This window comes from Leptodactylus fuscus, chromosome 8, assembly GCF_031893055.1.
Source record: "Leptodactylus fuscus isolate aLepFus1 chromosome 8, aLepFus1.hap2, whole genome shotgun sequence".
NCBI classification, from domain to species: Eukaryota; Metazoa; Chordata; class Amphibia; order Anura; family Leptodactylidae; genus Leptodactylus; species Leptodactylus fuscus.
In genome coordinates this window covers 71,338,073-71,352,293 of record NC_134272.1, presented here as the reverse complement: position 1 = coordinate 71,352,293, position 14,221 = coordinate 71,338,073, and the positions used below count along the sequence as shown (strand labels likewise).

The 14,221-nt window shown below is 42.8% G+C and overlaps 1 protein-coding gene across 1 annotated transcript in view; it reads right to left on the bottom strand.

The window, feature by feature from the left end:
* The window catches only part of SLC25A12 (solute carrier family 25 member 12), an 89,717-nt gene that overhangs the window by 53,644 nt on the left and 21,852 nt on the right, over window positions 1-14,221 (bottom strand). The window contains exons 3-7 of the mRNA XM_075284178.1: window positions 10,450-10,595; window positions 8,651-8,766; window positions 4,016-4,155; window positions 2,148-2,294; window positions 748-886 (exon numbers count right to left, since the gene is read on the bottom strand). Coding sequence (XP_075140279.1) covers window positions 748-886; window positions 2,148-2,294; window positions 4,016-4,155; window positions 8,651-8,766; window positions 10,450-10,595 — 688 coding nt within the window. The remainder of the gene's footprint in view (window positions 1-747; window positions 887-2,147; window positions 2,295-4,015; window positions 4,156-8,650; window positions 8,767-10,449; window positions 10,596-14,221) is intronic.

Genomic DNA, 14,221 nt, shown 5'->3' with positions numbered 1-14,221 from the left:
TCTGCATGATTCGTGCGGTCAGCTCGTGGAAAAACACACGGACCTCATTATAGTCTATGGGGTCCGTGTGCTTTCACTGCACACCGCTTGGCAATGCATTTGGTATTCCGTTCAGGGGTTCCCCATGCCGACTCCCCCGAACGGATTACCAGATATGAACTAAGGGTCATTGTACGGAGGGCCAGGTGTCGGGCCATCACCGATCTGATACTGATGACCTAGCCTGCAAGTAGGTCATCGGTATCCGTTATGCTTGGCTCTTGAACAACCCCTTTAACAGAGGGTTATGCTTCCAAACTATGGGCACACTCATATCCTATTTTTCCTACCCATTAAGGATTTAGATTTTTGTATTTAGTAAAAAATGGATACAAACAGAGGCACAATCCATTCGCATCGGTTATTCATTGGCTAGAAAGCAACAGATTTCTAAAGGATTTTTGGTGAACACATTTTTACAATATTTTACTCTATAGGCGCAGAGATGGATATATTATTATAGCTGCTTCGTCTATGATAACGAATTCTTCATATGAATTTTAAAAAAATAAAAATATATAAAAAAAAATAAAAACATGATGGGAATGAACCCTATGATAGCCAGGATCTTAAGAGGGCAGAGAAAAGTCAACACTTAAAAAGTGGATCCACTACAAAAGGCCATAGTAAAGTACAGCATGTATTCACCACTACTTAGAAATCTCCAGTAATACCCAAGAGAGAAGGCATAATGGAGAGAGATAATACCTTTGGTGACCTCCAAGTCTCTTCTTGTGCCGGCTAAAGTGCTGTATATCTTTCGTACCAGCTCCATGTTATTTAGCAAAGAGTTAAAAGCATTGAAGTAGGAGAAGCTGACTTGGTGGGAGATGGTTCCCCCTGCGGCCTGCAAAAAAAGGAATCATTGATTAAAAAGGTAAGTGTTGCTATGGTTACTTAGGGCAATCACGGATCTATGCGACCGCACATTTCGGCTTCTTTTCGTACAGACTTTATTGATACTAAGGCTATGTGCACATGAGCGAGTGTCCTGTACGGATCCATTAAAAAGCGGAACGGATGGTATTTTTGTGTTCTCCATAGACGTATATGAGCCTGGATAACAACATGGATAGTGGTAGGGCCTGAGTTTTGTATAGAGGTTAACCCTCTTCCTCCCCCCAGACCTGTGAAAGACATGGCCATGTTTATAAAAAAGTACAGGTTAGTGAGCATACTGACCAAACCTAGGGTCATGTGCATATATCCTAAGGGCTAGTTCACACGGGCATAGAGGGGGCGGATTAATTAATCCACGTCATAATCCGCCCCCTCACAATGTTGGTCTATGTAGACCGCCAGGCTATTTTTTCCGTGAGCGGGCTGCCCTTTCTTCAGGCGGATTCTGACCCGAGAGTGACGCGACTCCCCGAATCACTCTCGGTGCCAAAATCTGCCTTAACGCTCCCTGTGTGAACTAACCTTAAGTCTAATGTGGCACACATGGGCACTTGTGGTATGGAAAAACGCCTCACCAACCGATATACAGTATATCACCGCCTTTCTATTTGCAGCCACCCCTTGCAAACAGTTGGCGGATATTCAGATGAATGGCTGTCCACGGAATACATGAATGCCTCAAATTTACCATAACAGGCGCCGTTCTATCAGACTGACTCTTCAATCTGGTTCACAAAGTGAAATCTGAACAAGTGACCCCAATTTATGATGTCTGATACCCAAGACCCCGCTGATCAGCTGTAGTGCTCATATGAGCGCTGTGACCTCTTCACTGTTTACTCTGCACAATCGTTTATTGCAGCCGTGCAATGTACTTATTGCTACGTCCCATAAATGTGAATGGAGCGAGACTGTGAAAACATTGCATGGCTGCATTGAGATAGATGGATTGGGGTGTAAAAAGTGAAGAGGTCACAGCACTTGTACTAGCACCACGGACACTTCAAATAGATGATCAGCAGGGGTCCCCTGGTGTCGGACCACCAATGATCACTCACTGATGACCAATCCTGAGGATAGGTCATCATTAGCAGTGACCTGCAAACTGCCCTTTTAATTGAGAATATTGTTTGGATAAAGACATTTTGTAGTTTTGGAAAAATGCCTTGTCCTTTAATACAGAAGAGATGTCTGCCATTGCTACTTACAGAGACAAGATTTTCTTCCACAAATGGTGTAAGCATATGTGACCGTATAGTAGCCATAATGTCACTGAAGTCCAAAGCCGTTATCATCCCAGATTTACTTTTGTCCTTTTGAGCAAATGCCTGTCGAGCATGTTCTAGCTGCAGCTCCTGAAATTCAGAGGAAGAAGACGCCACCAGTTACTTACTGTACATCATTCCCAAAGCCCCTAACAATACATTCAGCTTCTTGATCACACAATACACTATGGGATATCATATGAACCATATCAGTCCAGAGAAGTGGTCTCATCTTGCATTACCTCTATATAACAATTTCATACATAAGTATACTAAGCGCTTATATCTGTTATATTCCTACAGAATGTTGGATCAGAAATTTTCTACCCAAGGGTAGTTTCTAAGGAAGACTATAACCAAAATGCAGAGCACCATATGGCAACACTGAGAATATATGTATATCCAGCATGCTTCCTGAAAACCATGCATTGATCAATAGGGAGCTACCTTCCAAAAGGTGGCGCTAGAGCAAATTCCCCTTTTCCACTAAGCAGGAGATATTTGCATATTCTGTTCCCAGTATTCCTAGTAGAAAATGTTTGGTCTGTATCACTCTACACCCACAAAGTGGCCTGCGAGGGCAATATCTCCTAAGGAGACATAATATCCCCTCTGACCCACATCTATGACTTCTTACCTAGCCAAATCAGACCCTGCTTCACAGTGATGATGGACTATAGCCCCAAATCAACTGTCTGCAGATAGGTCTCTCTTCCTTTTGAGAGATATGTTCTGGTTTTGCTTTAGCCCAAGCCAAGCCAAGGTTTTTAGAAAACCAGACAGCTGCCTTCCAAATGGTGGTGCTAGAGCAAGTTTTCCTTGATCCTTCAACAAGAACTTATTTGCATATTATTTCCTCAGAATGTCTGGAAGAGCAAGTATGATCTGTAAAATTCTACACACTCTAACATTATGTTCACACTGGGGAATTTGGTGCTGAATTTGAGGAAAATTCCACATCAAAATCAGTCAGATTCTTATTTTTCCTCTAGCAGATTTTTTCAGCTTTTTTTAAGGCTGGGTTCACATAGGTTTTTTGAACCAGATTTTGACGCGGAATCTGCATCAAAATCAGTCTCAAAAAAACGCCTCCCATTGAAAGCAATGAGAGCCGGTCATTTTCTTTTTCCGCGAGCGGTTTGTTCCCGCTTACAGAAAAAAAGAAGCAACATGCCCTTTCTTCAGGCTGATTCAGCTGCGGACATCCACCTCACGACACTCCCTCCTGAATAGGCCCATTCATTTGGGCCTAATCCAGAGCGGAATGCCACGACTGGATGCCGAAGCACTGTATGCACTGCACCGGCATCCAGTCATGGCTACTGTTTTTTGGAACGGATTCTGAGGTGACCTAAACGTTATGCTCGATCTTCAGGCAGATTCTGTCTCATACCTTCCATTGAAGTGATTGGGAAGCAGAAAATACCATCTGATAGGTGGGGATTTGATGCAGAATTTGGACAAGCGGGACATTCCTGAAGCTGAATTTTGCGCAAGGAAAATTTCCTCTATATCAACTGCCCCTAAAGTGGCTTACAAAAGCAAGACCTTCCTAAATTGACTAAGTATCCTTCATGGGCTTTACAACTTTGGCACTCAAATGTTTCAACCATTTGAATGGCAAACTGTATCATCACATGCAAAAGTGCTAAATGTTAACTTCTATAAAGTAAATATACCATTGCAACATTGTTGCTGTAGAATGAGCCCTTGTTCTCTTTTGAGACCAAACTAACTTGTTTATTGTGAGGTTCGGACCATTTTCAATTTTTTTTACGCCCTCTAATAATTCAGAATCAGAGACTTCTTACCTGTAAAAATTCTGTAAACTCCAAATAGGAAAGGTGTTTTTTCCTGTTGTGGCCGAAGTGAAGTCTGATGAACTCGCAGTCCCAGTTAAATGGGATATGGTGATGAATGATGGTTTGTCCAAATATTTCCTTAACATTCTCTTAAAAAAATAAATCAGCAAATCAGATTTTGTCTTCACAGCTGAAAGGTCATGAACAGATATTGTGCTGCAGAACATGGTGATAGAATTACACATGATCTCAAGGAATTATCCAGGGATTAATGGCAACATTGCAGGATTCATGTCTTGCTCGGCCTCAAGTGAGTCAAATATTGATAATATTATTCAAATTGCAGAAAAATGGGAAAGTCTAACCTGACAAATATACTGAGCGAGTTATGGCTGTCAAGGTTATTAGTTCAGTAGATCTTCAAGACCATTTATGCTTTACGTCTTTTAACCTGTCCCTGCCGGTGACCTGTTTTTGGAGTGAGGTAGTTGCATGATGTGATAGTTGAGGATGCTCACTACTGCTCCACACAACTCTACTGGAGATATGGAAACAATGGGGGAAATTTAATATTTCTTGGGTTTGTGACTTTTTAAATACTACCGTCAACACTTTCCAAAAAGTTTATAGGGCGAGGATATGCAGGGGACCAGGCTATCAGAATCATTTATGACTGAAAATTGGCGCCGCCCCATGGAGGTTGTGCTTTATTTGTATGTCACTATTCAGGTGCATCCTTCACCGATGCTGGACATATGAAGAGCAGTGTTAAAAAACAGAGCTGTAGAGTCAGTAGGCCAAACCACCAGCTCATACTCCTCTCTCTGTCTGCAGTCGGACTCCAACTGCTCGATTTGTACACACTCTGACTCCAACTCCCCTATCTGTCCACAACCTGACTCCGACTCCCCTATCTGTCCATAGCCTGATTCCAACTCCCCTATCTGTCCATAGCCTGACTCCGACTCCCCTATCTGTCCACAACCTGACTCCAACTACCCTATCTGTCCACAACCTGACTCCGACTCCCCTATCTGTCCATAGCCTGATTCCGACTCCCCTATCTGTCCATAGCCTGACTCCGACTCCCCTATCTGTCCACAACCTGACTCCAACTCCCCTATCTGTCCACAACCTGACTCCGACTCCCCTATCTGTCCACAACCTGACTCCGACTCTCCTATCTGTCCACAACCTGACTCCGACTCTCCTATCTGTCCACAACCTAACTCCGACTCCCCTATCTGTCCACAGTCTGCCTCCGACTCCTCTATCTATCAGCCTAACTCCGACTCCCCTATCTGTCCCCAGCCTGACTCCGACTCTGGCTCAAATTCTAACTTGTTCATAAATGGCCAACAGCCAGGGTCAATCCTTTGCAGATGACTTCCTATGAAAAGATATATAAGAAACAAAATATATACTGAATTAATTATACAATACTAATAATTGTATAATATAATAAAAAAAAATAACTAATCATTTTATTTTTTTATAATCATTTTAACTTTCTTTCGACTGCGACTGCCCAGCCCTGGTTAAAAGTGCCAGGCTCCAAAAACCCCCCCGATTATTATTCTAACAATCTTGAGAGACCTCCAGTGATCTAACATTTTTCATCTATTCCATAGATAGGTGATACATGATATTTTATTTGCAAGACAAGGGAATCATACAGTGTTGACTAAATACAAATTAAGATCTTGTTTCTTGGTGTTGAATCTTATCTTTTAGCCCTTAAATCTTTGAGAAGACACATTGGAGGGGCCCTTTGAAAACAAAGGAAGATCAGTAATTGCACCATGTATTTGACAAATAGAATTATAGTTACTTTTCATTTATTGTTACAATATTTATTTGCAACGTATGAATATAGCAAAGGTTAACTTGACTCATAGCACATTAACCACACTGTGGCACAGAGTGTTAACTCTTTCAATGTCTTTTGTTGTCTTCTGACATAGGAGATCACGGTGCAAACAGTCAAATTAAGCTGTGCTATATCTGTACATTACTCCCAGTCCCAGAATAAATTAAGTAGTAATTAAATAAGTAGAATTTAATAGAAATAACAGGATATTATGTATGTTTGGTTGGTTTGCATACCACACTCAGTGAGGGTCACACTCATAGGTCAATGTTTTAGTGGAGTGTAGTCGTCATGAGAGAGCCTGAAGGTCTGAACCAGACAAACAAATAAAACATACAAAACCACAGCATAAATAATACATATATGATATGCACAAGTAAATGACATTAGTACACAAGCAGCATGAAATAAGGTGATTTATCTATAGTTCATCTAACAACCCCTGTCTACATCCCTTGTCCCCATCCGACAACTCCCATCCACATGCCGTAATAGGACATATAATGAAAGTGGACTTTCAGCGAATGCGGTAGATCGAACCTGTCCAGGTTTTGCATGGACAACCACTCATTGGATTTCTGTTCCTAACCTCACCCTGCGATAGCCATCCCCAGGTACAAAAGGGATTATCATAATGCCCCTATGTCTGATGTCCATGAGTTTGGACCCACATTAAAGACATAAAAAGGGTCATTGTACAGCTGAGAGCTAATGATGACATTGCCATAGGACCCTCACCAATCTGATCTTAATGGCCTGACTATCAGCACCATTGCTGACCCACTATTTGTAGAAATGAACACACTTAAAGGAGTTTCCCAGGTTTATTACTTGATGACCCATCCTTAGGATACATCTTCAAATGAAGATCAGCAGTGGCTCAACACGCGTGCCCCCTCTGATCAGCTGTTTGAAGGGGCAGCAGCATTTGGGTGAGCGTTGCATCTTCTTCACTGAATACCAAGAACAGCAGCGTACATTTGTAGATCAGCTCTGCACGGTATTGCAGATCAGCCCTATTCACTTGAAAGGGACTGAGCAGCGAACAGACCATGTGACTGATGAATATGATGTCACACAGCCTGCCACTTCCAACAGCTGATCCCTGGGGCTCCCTGCTGATCTTTAATTGATGACCTTACTCTAATGATAGGTCATCAATTAACAAAGCCTGGAAAACTCCTTTAGGCTAAGGCCCCACGGGACGTCCTGCTGCAAAAAAGCGCTGCGGGAAAAACCATGGTGGCACTTTAGACAGAAAGTCTGCAGAGGTTTCCTCTGTGGACTTTCGGTTTCAATTATACCTATGGTCGTTTCCATACGTATAATCAACATGCTGCAGCCTCCAAAACCGCACGGGTTTTGGAAATCGCGACGTGTCCGCATTGCGATTTTTACCACAAAGTGGGCATAGGATTCGCTAGAATCCCATCCACTTTGCCCTGACTATAAAACACTGTGATTTTTCCTGCGGCATTTCCGCTGTGGGCAAATCGCAGCTTTTACGCCATGTGGCGTCCCGGCCTCAGGCTAAGGCCACACACTGCAGAAACACAGCTTTATCTGTTGCACAATATGCTGCGTTTTTTTAAGCCAAAACCAAGAATGGCTACAAAAGGAATGGGAAAGCAATAGGAAGTTCTTATACTTATCCCATCTGCTCAGTCCTTTCCTGGTTTTGACTCAAAAAACTTCTGCAAAATCTGCAACAACAAAAAACTGCATTTCCGCAACGTGGGTCCTCAGCCTAAGAGAGTGCTGAAGTCTCCTCATTGTTTATATGGGTCTGTCCATCTACACAGAGCTGTGCAGAGTATTGCATCTCAGGTGACAAAACTGTACAGTCACTACTAAATAGATGTCAAGTAGGTAGACCACCCATGTAAACGACAAAGGTCGCAGTACTCACCCGGGCCCCTTCATACAGTTAATTGTCAATGGTGCTCAAAGTCAGACCCCCACCAATCTAACATTGATACCTCATCCATATTATGAAACTAGAAAACCATATTAAACAATAGGTAAACCAGAGGTACATTTTAGACCCTGTGCAATGCAATGGTTTCTTATCGTAGTGGTCACTGATACACAACTGTACAGGGGTGATGGCCACTACAATTATAATAGTTATCTAAACTAAACATATATTTACAACGTTCCTAAAATGTCAGCATACATCAAGTCGAAGGGCAAGAAAAATAAATTACCGACAAAATTGAAAAACATTTAGTTCTATTTTTATCTGCATCTTGTGGGGTGTGTGGTCGATGGTACTTCAATTTCCCCTATCAGCATCAGGTGGTACAGAAAGTAGTACTGGATGAAGAACCTACGGAGTGAAATGACTGGGTTGGCAGAGATGAGCCTATGGGCATTTCTTGTCCGGCCTCCAGCTCTATGTTATTACCCAGCACCCGTCGTTGGCACACGCTGCGCCTGCTAGAGGCAGATCTCATGTGAAGTTGCTTTTCCCTGGCTTCACCTCCCTCCAACAAATGAATGACTGACCCCTAATGCCCCTCCACTAATAAAATCACAGTCTGGAAAAAATATACAGATGCAGCGGAGATAAATTTGTCATTTAACTCTTTGGGACTCCATTACTTTTGCCCTGTTATGATAACGAACAGGTCTGGCTGCAGTCCTATGTAAAACCGTAGATAACGCATTGTATAAAGCCATTTCTTGCGCTCCGTGAAATCTACTTCTCCCCCCAATAGACTTAAAAGCCGGTTTTTTTGTGTTGTTTGACTCTGCCGTTGATGTATTCTTACCAAATGTTACCTCTCCAGTGCCGCTCTTATCAAATAACTGATAAGCCACAATGAACATAGCATCGGGGGCACACAACACCGACTCGAATGCCAGAAACTCTTGGAAAGAGATCAACCTGCGGATAACAAAATAAATGCACTTTGTCAGGGGGAACAGGCAGCAGAGGTCTCGAGTTAACAAAGTGGTACATTCTGTAAACATTTACTGTGTTATTATCTAGCTGGCAATCTCTGTACTTGTTCACTTTTTACTTAATGCATACTGCGGCGTGTTATCTTGTGTCAGGCCCTGCGTGTGTTGACAGAGATTTAAGCAGATGGAGTTCGAGCAGGGGAAGCAGACGGGCTAAAAGGCTAATGTACCGCTCAGGTAACATGGTCTTTCTATTTCCGATTTACATTTTGCTGGCGAGCCTATCTGATGGCGAGGGCTGCAACCTGAAACACTGATGGCTTTGTGTCTGCGCTTCGCAAGTGTGGACGGATTGGAGGGTTGTCAATACTGGGAAATAAGGAAGTACCAACAGGTTTGGTAAAATCCTTGTAATCGGGACACATTTTAGCGGAGTGATTTCCTTTTTAAGCCATTAAGTGCGGAGAGAAGTCACGGTAAGCCGGTTCTACGTATGCCGACGTTTCTCAGCTGAAACAAATGCAAATATGTGTATTTTCTAGTACATGAATATTCTGGCACCCAAGTATTAAGTCCTAGCAATAAACAACGGAGCTCTGAATAGAAACAATACTGGGAAAGTATGCGGCTCTGGATTATATTAGCATAGCTCTGGTGTTCACAAATTCTAGGGATCGACCACTTTACCCTATTTAGCATATCATCGGATTCATAAAACCTAATGTGCCACTCCAGGAATAGTCTATTCTGGATTTTCACACAAAAAAAAATATTTCATTAAAAGTCGTCCAGTAGGCCATGGAAGAACTTTGTAAAATAGGCAAATTGGTATGGATGCTATATACAGTGTTGTGCAAAAGTTTTAGACCAGGGGTAGGCAACCGTTAGCACTCCAGCTGTTGTAAAACTACAACTCCCAGCAGGCACACTTGCTCTGCTGTTCTTGGAAGTCCCATGGAAGTGAATGGAGCATGCTGGGAGTTGTAGTTTCACAGCAACTGAAGTGGCAAAGGTTGCTGACCCCGGTCTTAGACAGATACCAGCAAATGCTGCAAAGTAAGAAGAGTTAATAGTTTAATTTTGTCAATGAACAAAATGAAGTGAATGAAGAAAAGAATTAATATTTGGTATAACCTTTGCCCTTTGGAGGAGGAGTCCTAGAAGTGATGATATGACCCCCAAAAGATCTAGCCCTAATCTCAACTCCATCCAGTCCGTCTGGGATGACATGAGACAGAAGGATTGGAGCAAGCCTATAACCACAGAAGATCTGGGCTTAGTTCTCCAAGATGACGGGAACAATCTCTCTGCCCAGTTCTGCCAAAAACTGTTTGCAAAGAAGAATTGATGGAAGGCGAAGGGCAAAGGTCACATCAAATATTGATGGGGTTTAGAGTTATCTTTCCTTCATTCACTTTTTGTTAATTGACAAAAATAAACTATTAACACTTTTATTTCTGAAAACATTCTTACTTTGCAGCATTTTACCCCACATATGCCTAAAACTTTTGCATCATGCGGTATATCTGTTTTAGAGTTCCTCAGTTAGGCATTACACATAATAGCAGGTATTTGTAAATACATGAATACACAATAACATATGTGTGTATAGATGTACACACACACACACCTAAAAGAAAACATGTAAGAGATATATAAACCTCACCCATCTTTGGTTTGATCAGCGACTCCTCCCAGCAGGTCCACAGTCTTGGGATTGAAGTGTACATCAGTGTGCAGTCCAAGGTATTTCTGCACAAAGTCAGTTGGCGTCATGTAATGTTCTCCATCTTTGTCGACAAAGCTGGCGTACTAAAAAAAAAAAGTAAATAAAATAAAAACTATTTATTACTTAAAGTGTAATGAGTCGCTGCTGCCTCATTGTCCAATCCTGAGCTGTGGCGGGGTATTCAAACTCTGCATTCAGACTGTAGTGTCAGATGACTGCTATATGATCCTCACTGCTGGTGATGTTGTCCTTGGCCTGGTGACAACTGCCAGAGATATTGTATACATCCTCATGTCAAGTGACGTCCCTAGTGTTTCTTGTGCACAGTGTCAGGTGCTGCAAACTAGTCACAAGTAAGAAGTCTTAATTCCTTATGCGTCTCCTTCACCAGAATAGGACTGGGCAAAAAAAATGGCGGCCTTGATCAATCAGCCCCTACTTCAGCACTGTCTATTAGATAGTATTAGTACATCTGTCCCAATGATTTTAGAGAATATTTATGGCGCCGTGTAGAGTAAAGAATCTGCATGCTGCCATACACACTTAGGCTGTATTCACACTGAGTAACGCTGGCATTTTTTGTGCTTATTTTTGCACATAGCGCCGCGTTAACGCCACGTAGCGCTAACACCGCGCTATTTTGCGGTGGCGTTGCCCGGCGTTAACGCGGCGCTATGTGCAAAAATAAGCACAAAAAACGCCAGTGTTACTCAGTGTGAATACAGGCTAAGGATAAGTTCACACATAGGAATTTGGCACTGCATTTGATGCAGATTTTGACAAGGAATCTGCCTCCAATTCTGCCTGAAATTTAATTCATTTCAATAACAGGCAGTAGTGGATCAAAAGCAACCCTGTTTGTTTTTCAGGCGGATTTCACCTAACAAATCCCCTCGAAATGAATGGGAGGCGAAAATAAATCTTTTCCGTCGGCACAGAATTGGATCTAAAATTTGGCAAAATCTGTTAGCAGAATTTGGAAAATTTGCTTGCCCAATACAGGCAAAATACAGTGGCACTCTTCTCCAAAATCTGTTACAAAATCAGCATCAAAATAAGCTTCAAAATCAATATCAAAATCCTTGTTGGTTTTTGCCAAGCAGAATCCGCTTCAAATTCCTGAAGAAGAAATTTTCTGCTTGGCAAATTCAGTGTCAAATTCCTACATGTGAACTCACCATTAGGAGGTGCGTACACGTCAGAATTTGACGCCTAAAATCTGCTTCTCATTTCAATGAGAGGCAGCAGCTGAATTTTCAACTAGCAGAAGGCCTCCAAAGGGTATGTTTATTTATTGTGCTTACTTATATAGCGCCATCATATTCCGCAGCGCTTTACAGACATTGACAGTGATCCAATCTACAGTCCCGATCAGTATGTTTTTGCAGTGTGGGAGGAAACCTGATTACCCGGAGGAAACCCACGCAAACAGGGGGAGAACATACAAACTCCTTGCAGATGTGGTCCTTGGCGGGATTCGAACCCAGGACTCCAGCGCTGCAAGACTGCAGTGCTAACCACTGAGCCACTGTGCTGCCCTATGTTCACACAGAGTTTTTTGCAGACAGATTTTGATGCTGAATCCGCCTCAAAATCCGCCTGCAAAAACGAGTTCCCTCGCTTTTTTTCCCCCCACAAGCAATTTTTTTCAGCTAGCGGGAAAAAGAAGCAACGTGCCCTATCCTCCTGCGGATTCCGCAGCTGAGTCAGCCGCAGTGCGACACACCCTCCTGCTTATTCGGGCCTAATCAGAAGCGGGATGCACTGCAACGACATCCCGTCGTGGCTAGCCGCACGGAAAAGTCACATATGCGAACAGACCCTAAGAACTCCCATTGAAATGAATGGGAGGCAGAAAAATACATCTTTTTCCATCAGCCCAGAATTTAACAAAATCCACTTGCAGAATTTGGCCCTGCCCGATACAAGGTAAGTGACATTGCTCTCCAAATTCTGCTTTAAATTCAGCGTCAAAATCGATTTTTGACAAACAGAAAACTTCTGCTTAGGAATTTAAAGCAGATTTTTTTCTGCAGAAAAACTCCCCCCCCAAAAAAAAAAAAAAAGCATGCTCACTATCTGACACAAATACCATGGATTTTCACTATAGATTGTACCCTTCATTGTGTAAGCAAAATTGAACAAGTGTAGTTTTTGCTGCGAATTTGCAGCATAAATATTCCGCCATGTGTGTACTCAGTCTTAATTATTACACTATAATACAATAATTACTATAATACAAATTTCTTTCAAGCCCATGAGGCAGATAGATATTTTGTTTAACTAAACCAGCAAGGTATGTAAAGTAACTACCTCAGATTTCAGCGGGAATTACTAAAAAACCATCAAAAACTTAAATAGACTATAGCTAAAAGCGATCTGCCGGCGCTTCTATTTCTGTGCACGGTGTCACAGATGGCTCCTGCCTCGGCACCAGTGACAATGACTCAGTTTTCTGTCAGCGTCCCCGGATACATGATGTACCTGTTGTAAACGGTGATACAGCGGGGAGCGCCATCTGTGAATGACAGGAATCTGGATGCAGTGACGTACGGCCTGTAAACTTTCTGTCAAAACAAAAGGAGCACGTGCCACGCAATATTCTGCTTGCTGTGCCTATATGCAACACTGCTGGCCAGACACACGCCACCGAGGACTCACAAACATGTCATAGGGCATCCAAGGACACCGGCAAACATTCACTTTTTACTGCTTTTTAGAAGGAAACATATCATTTTCTTATGCGGGCACTGGATTAGTATATAGTTTGGGATGTTATTTCAGTCCTGTATCAGATAATCCAAAAATCCTCAGAAGGCAGCACTTGTTACCAGCGGTATAATGCGGAGGTTCATAAAACCAAAATCATAAGGCCATATTATGGGATAGGATGGGCCATAAAAAAAAAAAAAGCTCGGACAACTGCTTTAAATTTGGTGGACTCATAAGAGTAACTAGGAATGGCGGGGCCCTGTGGTGAAATTTTGACATGGCCCCCCCAACCGAACCCCATCCCTCCCAAAAAGACACATCCCTCCACACATTCCTGCACGCACTATTATAGTAGCCCCTGCACACTATTATGCTCCATAGTGGCCCCTGCTCACAGTATTATCCCCCATAGTGGCCCCTGCACATAGTATTACGCCCCATAGTGGCTCCTGTACACAGTATTATGCCGCATAGCGGCCCCTGCACACAGTATTATGCCCCATAGTGGCCCCTGCACACAGTATTATGCCCCATAGTGGCCCCTGCACACAGTATTATCCCCCATAGTGGCCCCTGCACACAGTATTATCCCCCATAGTGGCCCCTGCACACAGTATTATCCCCCATAGTGGCCCCAGTACACAGTATTATGCCCCATAGTGGCCCCTGCACACAGTATTATGTCCCATAGTAGCCCCTGTACACAGAATTATTCCCCTAGTGGCACCTGCACACAGTATTATGTCCCATAGTGGCCCCTGTACACAGTATTATCCCCCATAGTGGCCCCTGCACACAGTATTATCCCCCATAGTGGCCCCAGTACACAGTATTATGTCCCATAGTAGCCCCTGTACACAGAATTATTCCCCTAGTGGCACCTGCACACAGTATTATGTCCCATAGTGGCCTCTGCACACAGTATTATGTCCCATAGTGGCCCCTGTACACGGTATAATGCAGCCTTCACCTTTCTTGTGACATTTCTCTTCCTTGT